Genomic DNA, 26677 nt, shown 5'->3' with positions numbered 1-26677 from the left:
TGACCGGTCCCAGGTCAACATGCGATTTTGGTGCCGTACGTTTGTGATATCCAGCTACATTGCTTGATTAACCGTTGTTATAAAAAGCTGATGTGCACTGACCTAAGGCCAATAAAAGGTCAAATCCGGCCAGTTCAAGAGGAGACTCATCTTAGGAGGTCGGGTTCGATATTATTGGACTCGGCAGCTTACTATAACTATTGCTGCATCCGCCCCATGTAGCGATCCGAAGAAACTCTGATCACGCATCCAGTCAGTCCAGCAATTTATTGTTGCCAGGTGAAATCAATGAATGACTGAATGAATGGTATCTGCGAAAACACCAGCAAATAAATAAACAACTAAATCAAGAACAGTCGTCAAACACAGAAAAATAAACATAATATATCCATCAAACCTCCGCGCTACATTTGTCTCAAAATACACAAATGTTCACCAGCATGGCAATTATCACAAGCCACCACGAAAAGACACAAAACATATTGCGCTCAACGAGTTTGGCATATCAATACCTGCATATTACATTCAAGATACATCTTCTTACCAAGATTTGTGTCCTCACTCGCCACATCGGAACAGAGCAACAAAATCTGGTCTGACCGCCATTCTTCCACGTCATACGTGTCCCAAAAAACCGAAACAGCTGATCAACAACTCAAATAGTTCTCACATCGAATATCTACTTCGAATTTGACCACCACCCCACCACTATCGGTCAGCTGGCGAACACAACAGCAGTGCCATCTAGCGACGACCAAAGACACTACTCTGCAGATGTCGCGCCGATCGCGAAAAGGAAGCAGGTAGGTAGGAAGGCGTCAGGAAAGGCACTTACACCCTCCCCTTTTTGATGCTTGCAAGTGAGCATCAAAACAAATAAACTTCTTCGTAACACGCAACTCTTCTTGAGTCACAACTTGACTCTCAACTCTTCCAGTCTTGTTCCTTCGTTTTCCTTTCACTCTCGTCTTGGGTTACTCTCGTCGAGGATCTTGACGATTTTAGTGACCGGTCTGTAGTACGATGTACCGCGTGCGCGAACTCGGACAGAGCGCACTCGGCCGTCAGCGCTCACGATGGCCTCTTCGACTCGGCCCAGCGGCCACACTCCACGCGGTACAGAGTCGTCGACCATCAGGACGATGTCTCCTTTCTTCACGTTGTCTCGACTTCTTGTTGCGCGTCCGCTCCGCTCTTGCAGCAGAGGGAGATACTCCGTCCTCCATCGACGCCAAAACAGATCGGCGAGGTAGCCGGCCTGCTTCCAGCTCCTGTGATGATCCCACTCTGTGCTTGAAGGAGGGAATACGACACTGCGAAGGAGGAGGAGATGATTTGGAGTTAGTGGGGGTTGGTCATGCGCATCAGCTGATACGGGTGTCAGCGGGCGGTTATTGATGATCGCTTCCACCTCGCACAGGAGTGTCTGCAAAGTCTGAAGTGAGAACGTCTGTTGTGTCAGCAGAGCGTTGAGCAGCTTCCTGATGGTGCGTATCTGACGCTCCCAAACACCGCCAAAGTGAGAGGCGTGGGGAGGATGGAAGCGCCAGTCGATGCCGAGGCGGAGAGCTGCTTCGTGGATTTCACCTTCGTGCTGCTTCAGTTTGTTGACTTCTTCTTTTAATTCCTTTTCCGCTCCGATGAAGTTCGTCCCTTGATCCGATCGAAGGGATCGGACGCCGCCGCGCCGCGCCACAAAGCGTCGCAGGGCACACAGAAAAGAATCTGTGGACAAATCATCAGCGACTTCGAGGTGAACCGCGCGGATTGCCAAGCACGTAAATACCACGCCGTACTTCTTCACCTGTGAGCGACCTTGCTTGACGAAAAAAGGGCCGAAGTAATCGACTCCCGTGTGGGTGAAAGCCTTGTCGCCCACGCCCAGTCTCGTTTCAGGAAGATCGGCCATCTTCTGATGCTCTGTCTGCTTCTGTCTCTTTTTGCAGCTGATGCAGCGGTTGAGACAGCGACGCACCGCGGTGTTGGCGCCCACGATCCAGTACGACGCTCTCAGATCAGACAGGACGTGTTGCCTGCCTTCATGTCCGGCGTTTTGATGAGCTGCAGTGATGAGCATGTCCACCACAGGGTCTCGTCCCGGAAGGATCTTGGGAAACTTCGAGTCAAATGGCAGAGCACTGTTCCTGAGTCGTCCACCAACTCGAAGCGTGTCTCCCTCCAGCCATGGGTCCAAGCGCACCAGAGAGCTCGAAGTGCTCACAGGCTTGCCGGACTTCAAGTCGGAGAGTTCCTGACTGAAATGTCTAGCTTGTACGTCTTTGAGGATGCAGCTCTCTGCCGCCTCCAGGTCCGATACAGTCAGACGCGCCGTAGTCTTCACATCCTGAGGCGCGCTCTTTTTCCACCGCAGCACCAGCCGGCGGAGCAGTGCCACGGCTCTGACCAGACGTCTCCATGATGAGTAGTACTGGGTCAGCTTCTCGATAGGAGAGGTATCTTTGCATGTCGTGGTCATGACAACAGCCTTCACCTCCGGATCGGCCTCGCTCACAGCGTCTTCGGCAGGGTTTGCAGGCCACTCCTGATCCTTCCCGTTCAGGAAGCTGGGTCCAAATCTCCAGAGATCGCTGTGAATCAGAGAGGAGGCGTTCATTCCGCGCGATACGAGGTCGGCTGGATTTGACTCACTTGGCACGTAGTGCCACTGCGCGGCCGTGGAACCATCGTGGATGACCGCAAGGCGGTTTGCGACAAACACATGAAATCTCGTCTTCTCGTTCTTGATGTATTTCAAGACGGTGGTACTGTCCGTCCAGAAATATATATCGGCGTCCACTTCCAGCGCTCTCTGCAGTTCCAGGCTACTCTTCACGGCGAGCGTCGCTGCCGCTAACTCCAGACGCGGCACGCTGAGCTGCTTCATCGGCGCAAGTCGAGCCCGGCTGAAAAGAAGCGTGCAGCTGGAGTGGTCACCAACACAGCGCACGTACGAGACGACACCGTACGCTGACGAACTGGCATCAGCGAAGTGATGAAGTTGAATCGTGTCCCCAGCATCAAGCGCCGCGTCCAGTCCCAACGGTGACAGACACCTTGGTATCTTCAGAAGGGACAGGTTGCGCAGGTCAGTCAACCATCTCCCCCATTCTCTTCTCAGGCTCTCCGGCACCTTGTCGTCCCATCCCACCGCAAGACGGTGCAGCTTCTGAATGATCACTCGCGCTCTGACGACACAGGGAGCTGCCAGACCGAGAGGATCATAGCAGGACGCGGCTGCAGACAGATACCCTCGTTTGGTGGCTGTCTTCCGCGTCAGCTTCTGCATGTCTACGTTGAAGCCGATGGTGTCCGTGTTTGGATCCCAAACGACGCCGAGAGCTCGTTCCGTAGGTAGGGGGTCAGATCCGAGCGTCAGATCCTTAACCTGCTTGCTTCTGTCTTGTTTAGGTACTGACTGAAGGACTTCGATGCTGTTGCTGTTAAACTTCGTCAGATTGAAGCCTCCCAGCGCGCACATCGCCTTCAGGTCCTTCATCAGCTTGATCGCTGTCTCTTCATCCTTGACGGACTTCAGAACATCGTCTACGTAGAAGTTGTTCCGGATCGTTTCACTGGCTTCTCTTGACAGGGAGTCGTTATCTTCAGCTGTACGATGGAGCGCGAAGTTGGCACAGCTCGGAGAAGATGTTGCGCCGAACAAGTGAACCTTCATCCTGTACTCACAAGGAGGATTGCTGATAACACCTTCGGGCCACCACAGGAACCTCAGATAGTCCCTCTGAGACTCGGGAACAGAGACCTGCAGGAACATTGCTTCAATGTCACCTGTAAAGGCGCAAGGGTTTTGACGGAAGCGAAGCAGCACGTCCACCAGCGGTGTGGTCAGGTCTGGTCCCTGCAGCAGCGTGTCGTTGAGGCTGGTGCCACGGTATTTGCTCGCGCAATCGAAGACAACACGGAGGGTCTCCTTCGTCGGATGTCTGACCGCGAAGTGGGGGAGGTACCATCTCCCTGAGTCTTCTCGAGCTTCTGGTGCCGCTTCAGCGTGTCCATCTTCCAGGAGCTTGTTCATCCGAGTGGTGTATTCCTCTGCGTACTCTTTGTCCCTTTCAAACTTCTTTTTCAGCAGCTCCAGGCGCCTTTCTGCCACACTTCGGTTGTTCTCCAGACGAGGCTCCTGGTCTCGAAATGGCAGCACAATCTCATACTTCTCCTTCTTGACACAACCGTGTTCCATGAGAGTGCACCACTTCACGTCCTCTACCGAGAGTCCTCTCCTTACTTCAGCTCGGTTTTCGAACCACTCTTCAGCCATTGGGTCGTTCTCGTTGATTTTGATGCGGTTCACTCGACATCTGCTGCTCACGTTCTTCAGACCGCCGAGGATCCACCCGAACCTGGTTAGAGTGGCGTATGGTCCGCCATCTTCCCCCTTCACAAACCTCAACGGCTCCATCACTACTGCGGCGTTGCCGCCGATGAGGAGCCCGACTGGAAGAGACGCCTCATCTGAGACTGTCACCCCGCTCTCTAGCAGGTACGGCCATCTACGAACGTCATCAACTGTGGGAATGTCATCCTCCGTTACAGGGATTGTGTTGAGGGTGTAAAGTGGCGGCAGTTCCTGTCGAGTCCCCGTCTCTTCGTTCTCGATGGTCACACCCGACACCACGCTGGTGCTCATCTTCTGGTCGCTGACTATGGTAGACACCGTCATGGACGTTTGTCTGTCAGGAGACATGCCGGCTTCACTGATTAGCTGCTCTGTGATGAACGAATGGGTGCTGCCCGTGTCGAAGAAGGCTGCAGTTTTCAGTCTTCTTCCGTTGATCAGGACAACCACCGGAACAACTTGCAGCTTTCCTCCGTTCTCTCGTTTCGGAGCGGCGTGTCCGGCGGTAGCTGCTGGTGGACCATCGGGTGAAAGTGGGTTTCCCAGAGGTGAAGGTTGATCAGCTGAGGGATCTGGAGACCTGGCAGGTGCAACCGAGTCTCTCGGAGGTCGGTGCAGCACGGTTGGGTGTCTTCGGTTACATTTTGCGCACGTGCTTCTCTGACGACATGCTGCCGCGAGATGTCCCTTCTTCATGCAGGAGAAGCACAGCCCACTGGCTCTTACGAACTTGGTCTTCTCTTCATGCGTCTTGACTTCCAGCTTCGGACATCGGTCCGTCTCATGACCCTGCTGGCAGAAAAGACAGAGGTCTTGTTGGGTTCTCACCATGCTTACCTTCCCAGTCAGAGCTGGTGCGCTCACTTGCTTAGATCGGGGTTCTCTTGCAGGTCTTGTGGTCCTTGAAGCCAGAACATGTCGTCCATAGGTGGGATTGGAGGCGATTCTTGCCTCCTTCTCAATCATCGCCACAAGATCAGTGAAGTCTGGTCTCCTCCTTTCTTCACATTCGATGTGATCGACTTCACGACGCCATCTATCTGCCAAGAAGGGAACCTTGTCGATGATGTCTCGCATTGTCTTCGCATCTACAACGCCTGTCCCATGTGGCAGATTCCTCAACGCGTTGAGTGTCCCTCGCAGGTGAATGGCGAACGAATCCAGGCTGCTGACGTCATCAGATCGCATACTGGCCTGCGACAGGATGCGGTTGAGGAGTCCTTCAGTCGTCTGTGCATCATTGCTGAAGCGCTGCTCCAACAATCTCACTGCCTCTTGATATCCCAACTCTGGTGGAAGATGAATGCATGTTGAGACGATATCCTTTGGCTTGCCTGCTGTGAACTGCATCAGATACATTAACTTCTCTTCTTCGTCATCGAGCTTGGAGGCGATGTTGGTCTTGAATGCTCGCAGGAACGACTTGAATGTCTCAATGTTCCCATCGAAGGTCCTCAGCTTGAGCTCTGGTAGGTTTACCCTCTTCAGCACCTGCAGGTCAGGGTTGATTCTTGGTGGTCTTGAGTGCTCATCTCCCATCACAGTCACTCGACCTTCCGCGATCTCTTCTTGAGGTATCACGGGCTCTCTTTCTCTGACATCAACCAGCCTTCTTCTTTGTATCGTACCATCTTCTTGAGCCAACTCTCTTACAACTTCTCGGCATCTTGCTTGCTGTATGGTAGCATCTTCTGCAGTCGGCTCTCTTGCAACTTCTCGGTATCTTGCTTGCTGTGTGGTAGCATCTTCTGCAGTCGGCTCTCTTGCAACTTCTCGGTATCTTGCTTGCTGTGTGGTAGCATCTTGTGCAGTCGGCTCTTGTGCAACATCAGCACTTCTTGTTATCTCTGCAGCTTCTTCTTGAGCTAACTGTCCTGTTCTGATTTCATCTTTCATGAGAAGCATCTTCATTTTGTCTTCTCCCTTGAAGACTGATTCTTCATATTGCAGCAACACACCCTCCTTTGCCTTGCTCTCTTCTATTTCTGCTTCAACTTCAAGTTCCTCCTTCAGCCTCCTCAGTTCAGCTTCACGAGCCTCAAGTTCATGTTTCCTTTTCAGTGCTTCTTTCTTTGCTAGCAATCCAGCTTGTTTTGCCAGTTCTATCGCTCTCTCTGCTCTTACAGCTGCCGATGATGACACATTTGAGCCTGCTCTTGACAGTGCTGGTGAGCCCTTCTTACTGCCAGCCTTGTCATCTTCAGTGTGTGAAACACCACCTTCCATGTCTGACCCAAGCAGTTCCTTCTGAAGAACCTTCTGCAACCTTTCCTTGAGAATCGCCTTGGTTCCCTGCACGTCTTCTCCTCTTTTGGCAAGCTCACCCTTCAGCTCTTCTTTCTGCAACTTCTCTACATCCATCCCAGCTTGCTGGTGTCAGGTGTGAGTGCCAGATCAGGTAAGTGTACAGGGATGGGAGCTCCAGAGCAACCAGTTGGGACCAAGGAACTGGCAGGTCACATCCACAGAAAACAGTCAAACAGGTGGGGTTAAACGGCAAACACTGAACAACATCATAATGAGCAGATCATGTGTTCAAATGAGCAGATCAGACAATTGACAACCAGCTCTGTCCTTTGACAAGTAACAATAAGACAAATCTCCGAGGCAGTGCACCACAAGCTGAAATCCTTTGACAATTAACAATAAGACAAATCTCTGAGGCAGTGCACCACAAGCTGACTTAAAATACACAAGCATTAACCTCAAGCCAGCTCAACAAAATGACATGTACTATGTCTAGTAACTTTGAGTCTCCCACTGGCCAATGTGCTTATAAAAAAGGCAGGCAGGCCCAGAGAATCAGATTATCCCATCTCAACTGTGGCAGCTGCTGCGGGCTGAGCAGCATCTGCTGTCCTCACTGTGACCTCCTCCAGGCGGCAGGTAGACAGGTCGTGCTTGCAGACTGATGGCTGACAGCGAACCTCCGCCATGTAGCTCCTGAATCCATGCAGCTCTTGATCTTGATACAAAATCTTGATACTATTGCTGCATCCGCCCCATGTAGCGATCCGAAGAAACTCTGATCACGCATCCAGTCAGTCCAGCAATTTATTGTTGCCAGGTGAAATCAATGAATGACTGAATGAATGGTATCTGCGAAAACACCAGCAAATAAATAAACAACTAAATCAAGAACAGTCGTCAAACACAGAAAAATAAACATAATATATCCATCAAACCTCCGCGCTACATTTGTCTCAAAATACACAAATGTTCACCAGCATGGCAATTATCACAAGCCACCACGAAAAGACACAAAACATATTGCGCTCAACGAGTTTGGCATATCAATACCTGCATATTACATTCAAGATACATCTTCTTACCAAGATTTGTGTCCTCACTCGCCACATCGGAACAGAGCAACAAAATCTGGTCTGACCGCCATTCTTCCACGTCATACGTGTCCCAAAAAACCGAAACAGCTGATCAACAACTCAAATAGTTCTCACATCGAATATCTACTTCGAATTTGACCACCACCCCACCACTATCGGTCAGCTGGCGAACACAACAGCAGTGCCATCTAGCGACGACCAAAGACACTACTCTGCAGATGTCGCGCCGATCGCGAAAAGGAAGCAGGTAGGTAGGAAGGCGTCAGGAAAGGCACTTACAATAACTTCAGCTTTGACTAGCAAAAAAAAAAACATAATCGGGTATTTTTGAAAAAATAACCTCAAATGGACACAGTGACGTCAGACATGACGTCGTAGAAAACTTCAAATGCACAATTTGGCTTCGGCTCTTGCCAGGATAAATGCAGCACATCAGCATATGGCTCTATCAAAAATCACTATCGAAAAAAAATGCTGCAGATCTTTCATTACCTGAATGACCTCAGGCCGCAGGGCATATTTTAACAAATTTTTACTGCGTCCCAAAGTTGAGCAGAGGGCACGTGCTACGACTAAGGGCACAGGGCAAGGAACAGAGTAGGGCACTGAGAAGGGCAGAAAGTAGGGCACGGCAGGTTGCAGAGCATGGCACAGGACATTTTAGAGGGAAGGCCGGGTACGGGTCAGGGCAGACAGCAGGGCACAGGTCAGGGAACCGAACAGGGCAGGGACGCAGTGGGTCAAATTAGCAGGGGCTACGTCCCAAGGCAAGGGGACTGCGTCCCAAAATGGGACACAGTAAGTGCCTTAAAATATGCCCTGCCTCAGGGACATAAGGAGTGGTTACGAGTGCTATATGTACCGGTTCAATGTGTCATGTTTACCTATAACCCGATGTTTGAGAATGTTTAGTATGGCTTTCTTCCAAAAGAAAAGCAGCTCAATTTTGCACAATTGACTGATTGACAGGATACAAAATCGACCGAACCTTAGACACATAGTTTATACCTAATCTTGCTTCACCAGTCACCGAAAGGGTCATAGCGATCGTTCGGTCGGTGTACTTAGCTTTAGCGAGCATTATCTTTTCTGAGTTGAGGTCACTTGGCGTGACCTGGTGTCCCTACTCCCTGGTGACCTACATTGAAAGAGCTGGGTCTCAATTGTTAACATGTGAAGGAAATATGCATGTGTTCCAAGAACGGCGGCGCATCGCATCCCTTCCTTAGATATTCGCGAAAAACCGCAAGGGGGTTTTCAACCCCCCCCCCCCGCCGGACGTAGATTAATGAAAGGACCACAAAACTGATCTAATGTCAGGTCTCAGATATCAAATTCCGAGATAAACTTTTTACACAAGCTATACGTAATTCCCTCATCAATCACTGAACGTTGCAAAACGATTATTCTGTTTGTGTGGGAATGGCGAGTGTCTATAGCTTTCCCTAATATGACCTGGGGACCTGACCTTGAACGACCTGGGTCTGAAAATTTAATAACTTGTTTAAAAAAGGCGTCCGATAAGGTAAGCAAAAAGTGTTGCACGCTGCGCCAGCGATTGTAAAATATTCGTGGAAAATCGCAAGGGACTGTTCAACCTTCTCGCAGGGCGCGATCTAGTTTTGAAGGCACGCCATAACCAACGATCTACCATGCCTCATTCATTAGTATTCAATGATGTGCTTATGTTCATCACTTACCGCATGCTGACAGCGGTAAAATGAGCACACATATCGAATGGTGATGACGACTGACGTCTAAGAGAATGTTCAATGCCAGCCTTGAGTGGAATGTACCTACTCTGCAGATTGAATGGCGCCATGTGCATCGGATCTTAGGGTGAATAGGTCAAAAACGCCCCCATTAAGCGCGAAACCTTCTGACACTCAACCCAACCCAGATTACTCAAACCTTTGGGCACCATCATGTAGCTCATTCTTTTTACTACGCTTTGAGACCAAGAAAAGACACTTGCGTGTGGTATTTAACCCCCCAAAAAGGTTTCCGCATACCCTTACAAAAGAGCGTTTTGCCCCACACCCTGGGTAATACGCCCACACCCATGTGCAAAGCGCCCCCACCCCATCCATCAACAGAAAATGATGAACATGGCAGAACTTGACGTCATTCTGACGTCATTTGTGGTCAACCTATCATAGCCTTTGGAATAAAATGATGTTGCAATGTGTAAAATGGATGCCCGGAGGAGTCCTGAAAGTTTGGTGACGATATCTGCAGTCGTTTAGGATATATCAGCAAAAAAGGACAGGGAGAGGCCCTTTCGGCCCCGACCTACAGGGCGCTACCCTGCACTCTCACCACCGTGCAAAACGCCCCCCTTTCAGAAAACTGGGGGCGTCTTGCCCCATGCATCGAGTAGGCGTCTTTCCCCATCCACTCCATTTCCGGTTAACAAAATATTGACAAAAAACGCGCCACTAACGCCGCAGCATAATAAATTCAACAGAATGACAATAAAACGCAGTTTTGAGTGATGTGCACAATAGCAAGTTTTGTGATATAAAGAAGGCATCAAAAGCTTAGGAATCTTCTGTAAAAACAACAAAAACAACACCCAAAACCAACATCAGCACCTACCTACGCTGCTCCTCAAGACGCAGAACCGGAAATAGAGAACTACGTAAACAAGCAGCTGACTGTTCTGAAAGACAGGATAAAACACCTATCCGTCGATAAGATCTACGATTTTTTTGGGGGAGGCGTTTAACCCTGGGGTGCGTTTTCCCCACAGTTACCCTACTCCGCACCCACGCGACGGAACAATATCACGCTGGTTCCCGGCCTCCACGCCGAGTACTACACACTTTAGATCGCCGCAGTGTGACATGAATAGTAATTGTGAATGCGCGGTCGGTTCGTCCGTCCGCGGACTGCGTGACAGGGATGGGGCCGGTAGGGGGACTGTACCCTGACTGACCGGTATGGCGGCTCAGTGGAGATGGTTCCACCGCTCCTATAAAACCGGACTGTCCGCCCAGGCAGTCACCAGTGCTGTCCAGGAGTTCACGTGTGTGTGTTTGCTGCCCATCTCAGACATACCTAACCGTGCCATGAAGCTGGTGAGTGATTGGAAATATTTTGAACAAGTGACCTCTCGAAATCCTCACAGTGGTTTGTGGCTACAGTCAGGCAAAGTGATTTTTTGCTACATATTCACGTGCAAGACGAATACGTGAAAATTGATTTTGAAAATATTTTTGCATTCTTTTCGTCAAATTGCACTGAATAGACATCAATAGTTATTTTGATATAATACATTAAGCAGTAGGTAAACAAAAAAGTATCGCGAAAGAAAAACTCAGACAGATTTCCAAATTCTCCAATTTATTCGATACGCAAGCCTTATAAAAACACTACTCTCGAGTCTCGACAGCCATAATTCTCACTGAAATTTATCCACCTGCAACATGATATTGATTGAATCAACCCTTGCTGTCGGCAGCTCGTGCTGGCCTGTCTGGCGGCCGTGGCCCTCGCCCGGCCTCAGGAGTTCTTCTCGGACGCCGAGAGGGAGGCCATCCGTGACCGTGACCGTTTCGCCGAGATCACCAGCTTCGAGAACCAGCAGACCCAGGACGGCGGCAACGTCAACTCCTTCACGGCCACCAACGGCCTGGAGCGTCAGGAGGAGATCCGGCTGCAGGAGGTCCGCGTCATCAACGACGATGGCCAGGAAGAGCTCCGCCTCGTGCCCTTCTACACTGGGTCCTTCACGTAAGTGGATTTCTTTGTGAATGAATCTTGAACGAATAACTTGGCGACGACAGCGTAAGGATTTGGATACTTGTCAAGATAGCTAAATGTCCTTTGCTGCTTTACCGTTTATTTTACTTTCTTTCCAATACATTTGCGTCCCTCTCAATGGTGCTTCCCGCTTGCGCGGGCCTCGAGTGGTAATTGATCTTTTCAAGATAAAAAGTCTAGATGTCACACAGCCTAGAAGCTTTAGCAGACCTACGAGTATATCGTGTGAGCATTATTTACGGTCCACAACTGCACTATCCGTTGCAAAGTCGTCTAACACACAATTTCATTTTTCTGCAGGTTCCCGAATCCCGACGGCACCTTCACGACCCGGCGGTACTACACCGATGAGACCGGCATCCACTTCGAGGGCGACGACCTGCCCGTGGCGCCCCAGGCCTTCTAGAGCGGCGTCCCTGCAGGCCTTCTAAATCGACACTCACCATTTCATCCGCACCATTCTCACTCCGCTTTCGCCAGCCAGCCCACAAAACGATAACGATTATCTCGTGGCAAGTGTCAGCGATCAAACGGCGTGGTGATCCCATTACTTGTTCATGTGAAGCAATACATGTTTATTGTTATTACTTGTGACTGTTCGTTGTGGTGTCCGACAGAATAGCATGCAGGGTGAGATAAGGCCGCCATTTAGCGCAGTTCATCGCAAGGATGTTATGGGGTACAAGTAAACGGGAAAACTAGCGCGAAAGCATACCATTGGATTTGGAACATAGCCAGTTGGCAGAAGTGCCGACAACAGTCAAGCTACCACATCAGACGACGCAGACACATGTACTTTGTATATTATACCGACTAATGGTATGCCGGATGCCGAGGCTCAGTGCTCCAGTCACTGGTGAAGCAACCAGTGAGAAGTCAGAAGTGGTAATATAGATGTTACAGAAATACGTTAAGGACAGGAGGGAAGGCTTCCCAGACATCCCACCTGCCACAAGTGGGATGTGTAAAAAAGTATTAGTAGCCGAAGCCTTATTGTATTTGCCGAACAACTGCATTAACCCTCGCCGGCCGAGGGGGGGGGGGCGGGTGCCGCCCCCCATAGGGTTTTTTCGCGATAGCTCCGAACACGCTGGCGATAGAGAGCTGAAACTTGGCATACCTGACCTTTGATCCAAGCCGCATCTTTTGACACCAACCGCATTTTTGGGTCAGGTCAGGTCACTGACCTATGACGTCATAAGTGAACCTCTGCACGGTCTTCAGATGTATTTTATATCTCGGATTTTTCCTAAAGGTCATATGAGGTCAGGTCATTTTCGTGACCTCACCATTATAAGTCAATGGGGAAAAATTCAAACTGCTATTCTGGCGCCGGGAACGATCTCCAACTATCTCAAGCACACAGAATCGTGATTTGATGCACTCCTTGCAAGGTTAGATGCGTCACTTTTGCAATGTTGACCTTCCGTGACGTCATGTATGACGTCATCAAGGTCATATTAGTTTTTCGTCAATAACTCCCGATCAAATTGAGCTCGCGAGTCGGGAAAGCCACCAATGGACTCAAGAAGACCTGCCGAATCGAATGATATGCGACATGACCTCTTTCGACCAACTTCGTGACCTGGGGGTGCTGACCTGACCTTGACCTGAGGTCAACACCCTAAGTTGACCTGACCCGAACAAAAAGTATATCATTCGACGCGCCTGAGCAAGGCGAACACGATGTTGCCAAAATCGCGGCTCTGCGGCCGTTTTTTGCGAAGTTATTCACCAAAAACTAAACAGTACCCTGGGGCACTTGACCTGACCTCAGAGGTCACCGGTTGACCTAGGACCTTAAAATCGGGTACCAATCTCTGCATCTCGTAACGGCGCCAACGCTCGTTTTTTCCGCGACGCGCTAGCTCCACCAGGGGCGAAACGGCGAGGGGGGGTCGTACCCGCACCCGCCCCCCCCTCGGCCGGCGCGTATGTAGAAAACCAATAGGTCCGGCGAGGGTTAAAAAACACCTATCTATACCCAAAGGGTAAAACAAACTGGTGCAGATTTTACGTTGAAGGTCAACCGGTGACCTTTGAGGTCAGGTCAAGTGTTCCTAGATGGGGGCTCAATATTTGGTGAATAATTTGACCGAAAAATGGTCGCACGACAGCGATTTTGACACCGTCGTGTTCATCATGGTCAAGCGCGTCAAATGGTACTTACAATTTGTGTTTGGATGAAGTCAGCTTGTGATGTTTACGTCTGGTCAATGTCTAGTCAAAGCCACTCAAGTCACAAAGTTAGTCCAAGGAAGCCACGCTGCATAGCTCTTCGGCAAGTCTTCCTGAGTCCATTGATGGCTTTCCCGACTCGCTAGCACATTTAGTCTGTTAGCTTTTGACGAACAATTCCGATAACCATAGTGAGTGACATAATTTATGACGTAGCAAAATTGTTTCAAGTCCTGCTTGCAAGGAGTGTATGCAAACATGTTTCCATACTCCTGAGAAGATTCTAGATCATTTCTCGCGCCAAACTAATAGTTCCCATATTTCCACCATTGACTTACAATGGTGAGGTCAACTGTCAAGTGACTGACCTGACCTCAGGTGATCTTTATGAAAAATAAAAAAAATTGAGAGGGTTTGAGAGTTTGCCGAGCCCCGCAAGTTTCATCTCCATTCGAAAGGCCCTCTGGCACTGCGTGATTTAGGACGTTGCAGCATTTTTGCTCACTTATGAGGCCACTAGTGCCTTGTGAGTCATGACCTCATAAGAAGTGGCCTGACCTGAACTGAAGATGCGGTTGACGTCACAAGATTCGGCTCAAATCAAAAGTCAGGTGCGTCAACATTTAGCTTATGTACTATCGCCATCAGCGTTCCGAGCAATAATAATAATAACGTCCTAGGGACCCTCCCCAAAGCTTTGAACCGGCCAGGTGGGGCCTAATCTCGATTGAGCATCATTTCACCGATCGATCATTTGCATCCAAGTTACCCTTAGACGCTCAAGACGCAAAGGCGGCCAATGCTGGCGCTCAGACGGTGCGAATTCCGTATGACGTGATAGCCATTGGCCAGACGTAAAAACAACAGAGGTAACGATAACAACAGGTATGTATTGCATCACAGGAGACAATGTAATGGATCACCGTATCAACTGGTGTGTAATGACTCACGATGACTATGTCATCTAAAAGTGTTGAGTGAGGGTAGGTGCTTCTGCGCCTGCTGATGTTCAGTATGGCGAAGCTGTTGACTTAGAAGGGCTGGGGCGCCACGGGCAGGTCAGCACCCTCGAAGTGGATGCCGGTCTCGTCGGTGTAGTATTTCCGCTCGGTGAAGGTGCCGTCGGGGTTCGGGAACCTGCAGAGGGAGGATCGTCGTTAGCCGGACACTGACAATGATCATTACCAGATGCAAAAAGCACTAAGATGAGTAGGTAATTACGATAGTGCAAATGCATGCAACATTTCTCCAGAATATCTTTTGTCCAAAAAGGCACTAGAGGAAAAAAGAACCAACAAAGAGCAGGCGCCTCGACTTTGAAGCCGAAGGATTGCAAACTGGTTGGTCATCGTACCTATCGCTAGGCAAGCAAGTCACAAAATGTAGGTAAGAGGTACTTCACTATTCCCAGGATGACGGCGCTACGCCTATCCGAGATCCTCTTGGGTTCCCCAATCTTCCCCGTCGAATGAAAGTCTTTTGAATGCTGGGCCACTGAATTGCGAAACAGGTACTAAACAGGCACCACGTTCCTTGGCTAGGTAGCCAGGCCCTGTAGCTTTTGTACAGTTGAGGTTCTGGTGGTGAGCTCTATAGTTAGATGACCTTTTCAACCGCGGAAGTTGTATACGTACTTGAAGGACCCAGTGTAGAAGGGCACCAGACGGTACTCCTCCTGGCCATCCTCGTTGATGACGCGGACCTCCTGCAGCCGGATCTCCTCCTGGCGCTCCAGGCCGTTAGTGGCGGTGAAGGAGTTGATGTTGCCGCCGTCCTGGGTCTGCTGGTTCTCGAAGCTGGTGATCTCGGCGTAGCGGTCACGGTCGCGGAGGGAATCCACCTCAGGCTCCGAGAAGAACTCCTGAGGCCGGGCGAGGGCCACGGCCGCCAGACACGCCAGAACGATCTGTAACACAGCCACAGTGGTCAGTCACGTGCGGTCGCAGGACACTGCGCAAGGCTTTTCCTTTTTGGTGAATCATCACGGAATCTGAAATATATGTGGAACTGCGGCGGCACGATTCACTGTTCATTTTGTCTTCCTTTTGGCAGCACTCACCAGCTTCATAACTGCGGGTTGAGGACGAGACGGGCGCACAGTGGAGCCAGTCAGCTGGTTCTGATGCCCACTGCAGGGAGGAGGCCGGTTTTATAGGTGCCGCGTGGCCCGCTGACCGGCCGCACCGGTCCACCGACACGGTGGGTACGTGCCGCAGCCTCTGCCGCCCCGCCTCGGCGCACCAGGCGGGTGAATGGGCTGAGCAGAAGGCCGCAACGTGATGGAAGCGTTTGGAACGCATTGCTGGGGTGTCATACGGCTGAGCTGCAATCTAACCGGTTAGCGACTAGGTGGAAGATTGGGCTAACGGATCACTAATGTTATGCGGAACGGGAAGATCCAGATGATACGCAAGACGCTCTGATACCTTTGATGACTTGATGAAATGTATAAACAAGAACTGATGGTCATTGTTTATGCTAGAAGCTCAAACTACATGTTGAAATAATAGGTATTGGATAATATCCTATGTTAACGAACAAAAGTTGTTCCTTCAATTTCCAAACACTGTTTCTGCACAACTGTCTTATGTTCGACAACCCCTACGATGGTAAAGCAAAAACTGTGATTTAATTCATGTATATTTGCACAATTCTGACATGCATTTCACGGCAATCATGCAACTAACTAAGCGAAGATAATTAGTATGCGTTTGTGATCGGTTAGCCCCGATCATCCACCATAACAATGCGATGGTGCGCGAACCCTCAAAACAATGTTACGGACAACCCTTTGCCTATATGAACTACCCGAAAAATCAAACTGTTCTAAGCAATGACGATCTTTTGGAATCGTCAGAGAAAGACGTTGTCTTCCTCGGAGATCCAGTACAACGATTGTCGTGCGTGTTTTTCTCGCCTCTATCGCTCTCCCATCTCTATCTCATTAGCCATTTTACACGTCGCTACAAACATCAACATGCATACTGCAATCTTAGGGCAGTTTGACAGGTCTGGGGCGCAGGACTTCACTCTCACCATCGTTATCAACAAGCCGACATAAGCCACCGCTCTTCAACCACTTCCCACCTTGACCTCACCTCGGACCGACCTCACCTCCAGCTCACTGAAGCAGACTCCTCCTGCGGCCGCTGCACGCCCCTCACCCCACGCCCCCACTGCAGCCCCCGGAGGATCGTTCACGGCAGGCGTCTACTGCAGTGCCTGCGGGATCGAGTCGCCCACGGCGTGGAAGCCCGTCTCGTCGGCCTCGTACTGCACCTCGATGAAGGTGCCGTCCGGCTGCTGGTACTTGAACGAGCCCCGGTAGACGGGCACCCGGACCGTCTTCTGCTTGCCGTCCTCGCCAGTCACGGTCAGCTCCTTGATGAAGACGCCCTCCTCGCGTTGGATACCGTTCCCCGTCTCGTAGCTGAAACCGGAGAGCGAACATTCGTCAGACACTCAGAGTCACGAGCTGAGGCGAAAAGTACTCTAAATGAGTTGGAAAGTTCAGCAATTACAACATCGTAGTTTCTTCTTGCAGATATTATTTCAAGAAATATGACCTTTTTCGTCTCATCTTGTTGGGAAAGGTATTTTATTGGGAAAACAAGACATAACTTTTTCAGATGTTAGGCGAAAAGATATCAAATGAAGCCCTGTTTGTTTGCATTTTTAGCCTGTTTGAGCATTTCCTTGCACACAACTATCGTCCATTGGACCCACTAACTGGCCACTTTACTCACGCGTGCTGGTTGCCGCCGTCCCCAGTCGGTGCGTTCTGGTAGCGCACGATGGGTACGGGTGGGTTACGCTGCTGGTTCACTCCGCTCCCGCTGTACTGCTGGGTTCCGCTCCCACTGTACTGCTGGGTTCCGCTGCTGCTGTACTGCTGGGTTCCGCTGCTGCTGTACTGCCGGTTCGTTCCGCTGCTGTATTGCTGGGTTCCGCTGCTGCTGTATTGCTGGGGTGCGGCGTTGCTGTACTGCTGGTTTGCAGCACTGTTGTACCGCTGCGCCGTGCCGCCGCTGTACCTCTGGCTGGCCCTGTTGGACGCTGCTGCCGCCGCGGGAGCCGGCTGCGCCCGCTGTCGGTACGTTCTAACGTCCGAGGAGGGAGTCGGGGAGGGCTGCGCGGGCTGCTCGTACTGCCGAGTGGTGCTCTCAGAGGCGGGCGGAGCTGCAGTCGTGGTGACCGCCTCCTGCGGGCTGTACGACGGGGTGGTGGTGCCCCGAGAGGCGATACTCTGGTAGCGGCTGCGTCTCCGCGCGCTGGTGCCCCGGTACTGGGCGGCGGGGGCCGCCAGCGCCACCGCTGCGACGCACAGGATCAGAACAATCTGCGGAAACAGTCAACATCAGACACTGAACATGTGGACTCATCCAACCATAAATACTCAGTTTTGAGCTTTGCAGGTCCAATTATCTTATGTTGTAAATCGCGATGAATATGAAAATAAACCCATTTGATTCATCGCTTACAAAAAAAAAGTTGAATAGATGATAAACGTTATAGGTAGATCAGTATATCTGGGGTGCTCACTCACTCGCTGCATGGTGGGCTCACGTCTCTGGCGCTCTGACAAGGTGTTACAGTTGCACACCTTCTCTTATAGTCGTCACGGCGTGTGACGGTGTGTGACGGCGTCACGGTGGTCGCTGATGGCGCGTGCCGCCCCGGGCAGTGCACACCCCTACCGCCGCGACGGGCGGCCCGCTCCCACGGCGAGACTCCCAGGGTGACAGAGACGGTGAGACGGAACTGAGCCGTCTTTGACTGTGTAGGTACTCTGTACTGGGTTGAAGAGACCGCCTCTGACCGATTAGCGGTGGAAATTTAATTATAACAAGGCGTGTTTGCTCAAGGAATGAGGCAGAGCAATGACAGAGGCCGGAGGGTGGGATGCAACGATGGTGAATTTCATCGCGGTGTGAGCTATCGGACATAAAAGGGAGTGTTTTCCTGTGAGAATAGTACCTATGCTTCCCGAGTGTTGACATATGCGTTGCAACATTCTGGTCGTTCGCTATATCACATCGCTGTGAAAAAGACAGTGCGTTTCAGGCACCTTGTGTTCTTTTTGCAAAAGAAACTGAGGGCGTCAGTCGATTCATGAATTGTGATTGCCAAATATTGCTGCACCGCACAGTGGGGATTTTTCCGATCTAGCGCCTATTAATTCAAAAAATCTTTTTTGGATTTTTGTTTATTTTTTGTGTCAGTGGGGCTAAGAAATGTCTGAATCTTTCATATATGGCATTGTTTTATCTGTATGTCTACAGCAAAACTAGGAAAAATGCGCCCGAAGTTCACACTCATGCGTGATTACTCAATGGGCTCAGCAAGGCCCGAAAGTATAGCTCAATTTCATTGTCCTGTCCTGTTGGTTTTAATCTTGCGAGGTCTTAAAGTTGCATATCGTCTGAAAGGCACCTTTATTAGGAATGGAATGGCAAACAGAAAGTATGCCACAACCTTACTAAGGTCACAAAAATGCCCTTTACAAAAAAACCCTTACAGACACCATATTGAAGGAATGGTATTCTAAATAAATGTAGGAAATCAACAATGTTCTCCACACTTTTCCACTCCGAAATATATCCTATCGAATTCGCCACTTTCTCCCGCACAAGACAACCCCTAGTTTGGCTGCCGAAACTTGCCTGAACACGGAATATTCACATTAGAGTATCTTCACACCCCACTCGAGGAGCGCTAGGGCAAACAGCACGATATAGGTAGGTTCCGGACATAGGCGAATAATTTTACTTCGTGATTTATAGGATGCATATTTTCTGAGACATCATTAGGAATAGGATGACAAGCGTAAATTATACATACCGTAACCTTATTAACCATCGCACTTGTGGGGAGGGGGAGGGGGAAGGGGTCGGATAAAACCCCATGGTTTTCCGCAAATTACTCGCGCAAAAAGCGGCCGATCGCGCCGAAACTTTCGGTGCCCTCGAGATCATCAATATTACATCTAACCTAAAAATTTCATGACTCTGACCCAACTGACCTTTGACCTGTGGCATATTTCTCGAGACCATGTTTGGCCGGAATCGCGGTTCGGCGTATGCCAGCTCACATTATCCGCGGTTTCCAGTCTTTTTGTGGTTTTAAACGTTCAAATATGTGAAATGATGTTGGTGCCATGCATAATGGTGGGTGGCAAGGTCACGTGAAGGTCAAGTCAAGGTCATTGACCTTTTGATGACCTTGGTTCACTTTTTCGAGTTTTACTTGTTTCTAGGGTAGTTTTTGGTGCTGATTTCGATTTTAGCAGCCATTTGAATATTTACGAAGTAGTTCTGGTGCCTTCGTTCCATGCTACGAAGCTATCAGTAGTAGGTGACACTTCTATGGATGGCCGGCAGGACGCCTACTAGTTGATCTAACCTGACCTGACCCGACCTGGCCTAAATGCATAAAGACATCGTCTGTGATCAAAACTAACATGAAATTCGTGATCAGCACCCCAAAATACCCCGTAACACCCTAACTTTGCGAAGTTTCAAGAGGTCTCGATTTCCCAACTTAAGTTGGGTCATTAAACTGACTTGGAAAGTCAGCTTATGACCTTGGACTTTGAAATTGGATATATTCGGCCTCATTTCGTCATAGGCAGCACGCTTAACTTTTCCGCGAAGCTCTAGCTTGATCAGGGGCCAAACGGCTGAGCGGGGGTCCAATTGAACCCCCTATAATATGTTGATTATGCACATTTACAGGTAAAATTCTCACCAGGACACACCAGCCAACATATGTGCACAATCTGGCTACAATTCTACCTATGGTTTGCCCTCTACGAATAAATACGTGCTAGATCGGAAAAATCCCCACTGTGCACCGTGAGGATTTCGTGCGTTCATGTGTCCTTCACATGCTGACACATATTCGGCGATACGACGGTGCCGTTTCAGCCGTTACACTGCACGTAATAATCGGGTGCACGTGGTGTGGTCTGGTGACTCAAAACGGTCGGAAACGACCGCCATTATGTCAATTTTTCCAATCTGCTAGCTAGCCTTCCCACGTCGGCGCAATTTTTCACGGGTCCGGCGACCGTGAAGTGGAAAACGATTGGAGAAAATATGGTGCATGAAATGCTGCTCGTGAAGTATAATGTCGACTACCTGTCATGTCATTGTCCATGACACCAAACAATGTTCCGCAATGGCTCATGAGATGCCTACGTTTCATCAATCATGTCAATCCACTGTAAGTTTAATATCTTATGGACCGTAGAAAGCAGCAGCCAGCATATATTATCTATGAGGCGAAAGCCCTTCAATCATTGACAATTTTAAGCAATGCATAAACACCTCTATTCTCTGATAGTGAGCCATGTATCTCTTAACTGCAGGGACGTGCAATGCGTAGGCGTCTATTCGATTGGCCGTTATCCACCTCAGAGGCATAGAGAGAAAATAAACGACGCCTAACAAAGTTATTGTCCTCACGGGTGTCAAAATCCTGGCTCTCAGAATACGAAGCATTTCCGGATCAGAACAGTCTGTGTAAATTGTCGCGTGATATTTACCATTTCAAACCATATAATGGTACTGTATATAACAGATATAGCGTCTAAACACGTGACGGCAAATAATATCCAGGAACATAGCACGCGCGGGGAGTGCAATTTTTCTGCTCTGTATACTGCACGTAATTTGGATTTACCAGGACAGGATGTCAATTCAAGGTGACCTGATAAAGTTGCAACTTCTGTGCATCGTGGTTTAGTATGAGAAGCCGGGCATCCTGTGAGATATTGACATATTATCGTTTTTACGTGGAATCACTTTGTTATTAACTGAATCAATAAACAGAGCTCAAATGATGAATCAGTCCGAGTCCCTTCTCTTGCGTTATACGGTGTATTGATTTGTGTGTATTGAGTATACTCAATACACACAAATCATAATAGGGATGGTATACCATCCCTCCCCAGACTCGACCACACCTCCCCCCCCCCCCTCACCTCGAGCCTGCACCTTCCCACCGAGCGGTCACGGAGACCCGTCGCGAGTCGTGATCCCATACCGTGACGACCGTGAATTACCGCCCGTTCTCCGTACGTCACTGCCGGGTGGGCGGCCACCGTGAGCAGAGACTGACGGGGGGGGGGGCAGAGGAGGGGGAGGAGAGGTATCAGTCACTCTCGCCAAGGCAAGGCGGCGATCTACCGTGATGGTGGGCCATCTTGGCACGAACACCAGTTGAAGAACTGAGGACTGGTCTGTCGGTCTCTGTTTGCCTGGCTCCCTCTCTCTGCTCTTTCTCTCTCTCCCTCTCTCTCTCTCTCTCCCTCTCTCTGCTCTTTCTCTCTCCCTCCCTCTCTCTCTCCCTCTCTCTCTCACTCTCTCTCTCTCTCTCTCTCTCTCTCTCTCTCTCTCTCTCTCTCTCTCTCTCTCTCTCTCTCTCTCTCTCTCTCTCTCTCTCTCTCTCTCTCTCTCTCTCTCTCTCTCTCTCTCTCTCTCTCTCTCTCTCTCTCTCTCTCTCGCCCTCGCTCGCTCTCTTTCACTCCACGGTTGCTGGCACGGAAGAGATAATGAAGCAAGCGGACTACGCATACCGTTTACGAACCGCTACGGTGTGAGGCAACGGTAGCGAGATCAAGTGAGGCCATAAGTTGATAAAATTTGACAGGTTTGAAAGTGAAAATGCGGCAATGAAATGTAGCGAATCGTTATCGCTAACTCAATCATGATTCATGAGTTAATTGTTCTTCGTTAATTCATTTTCAATTCAAATCAAACACTTGGCTGATACTTTGCTATATCTTCTCAACGGCTCCCACATCAGAACGGATCCTGAAATTTGTTATGCTCATCAGTGCTTTCGCACAAACCTGCCATTACTGCATAAATTATTATATTATTTAGAAACATATATCTAATACGCATACAGGTTGCGCAGCTTAGAAAGGCTGCATGTTTCACCAACACTTAGCTCTTATTGAAGCTCCGCCAATTCCCATAATTCGCTTCAAGCATGTTGGTTAGTCCGGGAAAAAATCGGCAGCAATCCCCACAGAGCAGCTGAGACGACCTGAGCCGCCGGGCCCTGCACGCGAGTCGGTCGACCACCGGCATGCCTGGGAGGAAGCGGTTGCTGCCTGTTCCGAAAGTGACCGCGCCGCTCACGGCATATGTGACCGCCGCGGATCATCGACACCGATGACGCCACTGGTCTCAGAGGTGACGTCACTGGGAACAGCGAGCCGGGGCGGTTCTCCAGGAACACGGTGGGGCGTGTTCCGATCGGAGGCAACTCTCGCTTTCGCGGTGACGGGGAGAGGATTTGACGGCGGCCATTTCGGCCAACTTCACAAACCGGTATGATGTCACCAGAGCGGTGCAATTACTGAGGAAACGATTGAGAAACATCAGATCATTTCACTCGCTAATTGGTGCTGGAGATGAAATCGTAGACAGAGTGCAGCTACGATCGTGCAATGTAATGACCCTCGACAGGGATGCAGCAGAGGTCTCGATGTTAACTTTCCATGGTGTAGGTGGCTGCTGAAATTCGCTGTCAAATAATCAAAATGTAAGATGCACGATCCAGACTATCTTTAGCCAAAAATGAGTAATTCATGTAGGTAATTTGCGAACCTTTCCCGGGATCGGATCAGTGACTAATATGGCCAGCGATCACCTGCAAAAGGAACCGGGCGCTATTTCAGCACCCGAGGTGGTGCAACCGACAAATCCAATTACTCATTGCTGTCTATTCATCTTGCAGTCTTCTTATGCAGTGGACTAAGGAGACGAGTCTGTCTCCCGTCCACCTTTCTCCGGCCGACCTTCAGCGGATCCATAGAAACTGCACCGGTAGAACTGCTACGAGTCTTTGTCATCAAACTACCGCAAGTCTAAGTCGACGGGGAGTTCCATTCTATTCAAATTTTTATCCGTCTTGGTTAACCGCTGAATGCCGGAGACGATACCGGTCAAATTACTCTGGCACGCGAGCAGCTGATCGCTGAAACTGAGAGTCACGCGCCGGAGATGGAAGCCCAGGCAGCTCCCGGGCAGCATTCCCACGTGGGAGCGTGCAGAGATAATCGCGCGATATGACTCAGCAGCCTTTTCTTACTGCAGCTTGTCTTTAGCGAAAAGACTAGGTTGTGAACACTGAACAGTAAAATGATTAAAAAGCATTTGTTATTGAAAAAAGAGAAATATATACAACGAGAAAATAAATCAAAATTAAACTAGCAGATTAGAAAAGAGCAATGGTTAGTGTAAAATCCAGATTCGTTTTTGCACATGCCTAGGTACCAATTATAAATACGGCAAAATAGTCCTATACAGTCCGAATTTATTAACCCGGCACCGCCTGGGCTATTTCCGTACCCACATCAGCCTGGGGGGGGGTCGGATCCGACCCCCCCCCTGTTATCTCGAGAACCAATGGTCGTATCGAGCCCCGCGAGGCGGCGTTCGAAAGGTCTCTACGAGACCTTCCCAAAGCACTCTTAAGATTTTAAGATTGAGGTCAACTTTCGGGTCAAGGTCAGGTCAAAGGTCAAATTCAGGGGTTTTGCATGATTAACCCTCGCCGGACCTATTGGTTTTCTACATACGCGCCGGCCGAGGGGGGGGGGGCGGGTACGACCCCCCCTCGCCGTTTCGCCCCTGGTGGAGCTAGCGCGTCGCGGAAAAAACGAGCGTGTGCGCCGTTACGAGACGCAGAGATTGGTACCCGATTTTAAGGTCCTAGGTCAACCGGTGACCTCTGAGGTCAGGTCAAGTGCCCCTGGGTACGGTTCAGTTTTTGGTGAATAACTTCGCAAAAAACGATCGCAGAGCGCCGATTTTGGCAGCATCGTGTTCGCCTCGCTCAGGCGCGTCGAATGATATACTTTTTGTCCGGGTCAGGTCAACTTGGGGTGTTGACCTCAGGTCAAGGTCAGGTCAGCACCCCCAGGTCACGAAGTTGGTCAAAAGAGGTCATGTCGCATATCATTCGATTCGGCAGGCCTTCCTGAGTCCATTGGTGCCTTTCCCGACTCGCTAGCTCAATTTGATCAAGAGTTATTGACGAAAAACTAATTTGACCTTGATGACGTCATAAATGACGTCACGCAAGGTCAACATTGCAAAAGTGACGCATCTAACCTTGCAAGGAGTGCATCAAATCACGATTCTGTGTGCTTGAGATAGTTGGAGATCGTTCCCGGCGCCAGAATAGCAGTTTGAATTTTTCCCCATTGACTTATAATGGTGAGGTCACGAAAATGACCTGACCTCATATGACCTATAGGAAAAATCCGAGATATACAAGTTGTGGGACTCATAATGGATACTAGATCCTGCAAGTTTCATTTCCCTGTGACATCTCCTCTGGCAGTGAGGGCGTTGCGAAGTTGCGACATCTGAAGACCGTGCAGAGGTTCACTTATGACGTCATAGGTCAGTGACCTGACCTGACCCAAAAATGCGGTTGGTGTCAAAAGATCCGGCTTGGATCAAAGGTCAGGTATGCTAAGTTCAGCTCTCTATCGCCAGCGTGTTCGGAGCTATCGCGAAAAAACCCTATGGGGGGGCGGCACCCGCCCCCCCCCCCCTCGGCCGGCGAGGGTTAGGCTTACGGACAGCGGAATCGATAGCTGCTGCTCGAAACTCACCACAAATGACCTCAAAGACCTAGTGAAGGTACCATGTGCGTATAGGGGTCATACTAAGTACGGGTCAAGGTCAGGTCAGGTCACGAAAGGTCACGGTTTTCACTTTCTGCTACATGGGCGTGCGACACATGTTTTATGGCTTATTTTTGACGCCAAATCCGATGGTAATGGTTATATGTGACCCCAAGTCACTGTGCTGGTGATAAGTGTGCATTGAAAGCATAAAAAATCGTTTATACCATACATAACTAAACGAGGGCTAAGAAAAAAAGTCAATTTTTCAACTTTTTATTTTTGACATAAAAATGCACTTTTCTAGACCAGCTTTGTCCCAGGAATCTAGTGGTGCCATTTGTTTTCACATGCGATGTTCAGAAGTGCCTCTAATTCGCGAAAATGCTGATGACGTCACCATGCCCTATGCATGTTGGAGCTATTTTTTACAATTTGGGGGTCAAAAATCAAGATAGAAAGTTGAAATTTGGGACATCTAATGTTCTAATAGAGCTCTATAACATATATTCCGGTTTTTTGGAAATTCTCAAAATTTTGGATTTTATTAGCTGTTTTCCAAAAAATATAGTTTTTTGAATTTTTAGGGGTGAAAAACGCATTTTATGGAAAATCCGAGATAGCCATTTTAAAGAACTCGTTGAGCTGCGTCTTTTCATGTCCTTAATTTGCAATTTGCTTAAAACCTCGATTTTTGGCGATTTTTTAAACATTTACCATTTTTTGACTGAAAACGCCATGTAGTTACATCACTAAAATCGATATATCTCAGAAATTTTTGAACATTTTTTCTTAAAAATTGCACAGGAGACGTCAAATTGATGGGGGAGAAGGTATGCGAAGTTTCAAGTTGATAGCGCAAGCGGTTCATAAGTTATTCAAGAAAAACGGAGGGGGGGTCGGATCCGACCCCCCCCCCCAGGCGGTCGCGGGTTAACGCCCATTTTTTCAAATAATTATTATTGAATTTAGCAGTCGAGCTTCTCCGGTAAGCCAAGCATAAACTCATCAACAAAAGGTTTTGTCGTGGGTGGCAGGTCCTCCCCAATCCCATGACAGCCATGACCGTCTTCCCACGCCTGGCAGGTGCCGTCTTCGAGGTCAGTTGGGATGGCATGTCAGCTCCGATCAGATACGCGCCAATTGAACGGGATTCTGAGCGACAGATCGAGAGGCAATCTGTCACCGGCTGATCCCACCAGTCTGCCCCCTGCGGAGACGCAGCCGTTGCAAAACACCACGGCAGCGCTGCGCAACCATGGCGTAAGGCGTCTCCGGCCCGAGCGGCGGCGGCGGCGGCGGCGGGCGAGCCGCCCGCCTGATGGCCCTCTCGTGCAACAGAGCTGATGGCGCAACCCGGGGCGGGGCCGGCGGCCGGGTCACACG

The 26677-nt window shown here is 49.7% G+C and overlaps 4 protein-coding genes across 4 annotated transcripts; 1 reads left to right on the top strand and 3 right to left on the bottom strand.

Annotated features, from left to right (window-relative positions):
• Window positions 1-252: 252 nt before the first annotated feature.
• LOC122383373 lies at window positions 253-7212 on the bottom strand. Its single transcript, XM_043369707.1, has 2 exons — window positions 545-7212; window positions 253-311 (listed from the first exon to the last, which is right to left on the bottom strand). The coding sequence occupies exon 1, from the start codon at window positions 6713-6715 to the stop codon at window positions 959-961; it is 5757 nt and encodes a 1918-aa protein (XP_043225642.1). The 5' UTR covers window positions 6716-7212; the 3' UTR covers window positions 253-311; window positions 545-958.
• Window positions 7213-10708: 3496 nt separating this feature from the next.
• Window positions 10709-12050, top strand: LOC122383349 (larval cuticle protein 16/17-like). Its single transcript, XM_043369653.1, has 3 exons — window positions 10709-10778; window positions 11162-11433; window positions 11764-12050. Exons 1-3 carry the CDS (start codon window positions 10770-10772, stop codon window positions 11867-11869), a joined length of 387 nt encoding a protein of 128 aa, XP_043225588.1. The 5' UTR covers window positions 10709-10769; the 3' UTR covers window positions 11870-12050.
• Window positions 12051-14511: 2461 nt separating this feature from the next.
• Window positions 14512-15865, bottom strand: LOC122383371 (larval cuticle protein 16/17-like). Its single transcript, XM_043369705.1, has 3 exons — window positions 15701-15865; window positions 15276-15547; window positions 14512-14778 (listed from the first exon to the last, which is right to left on the bottom strand). The coding sequence occupies exons 1-3, from the start codon at window positions 15707-15709 to the stop codon at window positions 14673-14675; spliced, it is 387 nt and encodes a 128-aa protein (XP_043225640.1). The 5' UTR covers window positions 15710-15865; the 3' UTR covers window positions 14512-14672.
• A 398-nt stretch (window positions 15866-16263) lies between these two features.
• On the bottom strand, window positions 16264-18219 carry LOC122383397 (pupal cuticle protein 36-like). The gene is made up of 3 exons (XM_043369748.1): window positions 18188-18219; window positions 17388-17980; window positions 16264-17071 (listed from the first exon to the last, which is right to left on the bottom strand). Exons 1-3 carry the CDS (start codon window positions 18194-18196, stop codon window positions 16852-16854), a joined length of 822 nt encoding a protein of 273 aa, XP_043225683.1. The 5' UTR covers window positions 18197-18219; the 3' UTR covers window positions 16264-16851.
• Between the last annotated feature and the right edge of the window lie 8458 nt (window positions 18220-26677).

This window comes from Amphibalanus amphitrite, unplaced genomic scaffold (genome assembly GCF_019059575.1).
Source record: "Amphibalanus amphitrite isolate SeventyFive unplaced genomic scaffold, NRLGWU_Aamphi_draft 000162F_arrow, whole genome shotgun sequence".
Taxonomy (NCBI): Eukaryota; Metazoa; Arthropoda; class Thecostraca; order Balanomorpha; family Balanidae; genus Amphibalanus; species Amphibalanus amphitrite.
The sequence above is the reverse complement of the archived record's forward strand: the minus strand, read 5'-3'. Positions and strand labels throughout refer to the sequence as shown.

Excerpts from the sequence above, each read along its gene's own strand:
- LOC122383373 (XM_043369707.1), bottom strand. The coding sequence starts at position 6,715 with ATGGATGTAGAGAAGTTGCAGAAAGAAGAGCTGAAGGGTGAGCTTGCC.
- LOC122383349 (XM_043369653.1), top strand. Across the intron at positions 11,434-11,763 it reads TTCTACACTGGGTCCTTCAC|GTTCCCGAATCCCGACGGCA; the intron begins GTAAGTGGATTT and ends ATTTTTCTGCAG.
- LOC122383371 (XM_043369705.1), bottom strand. Across the intron at positions 14,779-15,275 it reads TTCTACACTGGGTCCTTCAA|GTTCCCGAACCCCGACGGCA; the intron begins GTACGTATACAA and ends CTCCCTCTGCAG.
- LOC122383397 (XM_043369748.1), bottom strand. Across the intron at positions 17,072-17,387 it reads GACGGCGGCAACCAGCACGC|CTACGAGACGGGGAACGGTA; the intron begins GTGAGTAAAGTG and ends CTCCGGTTTCAG.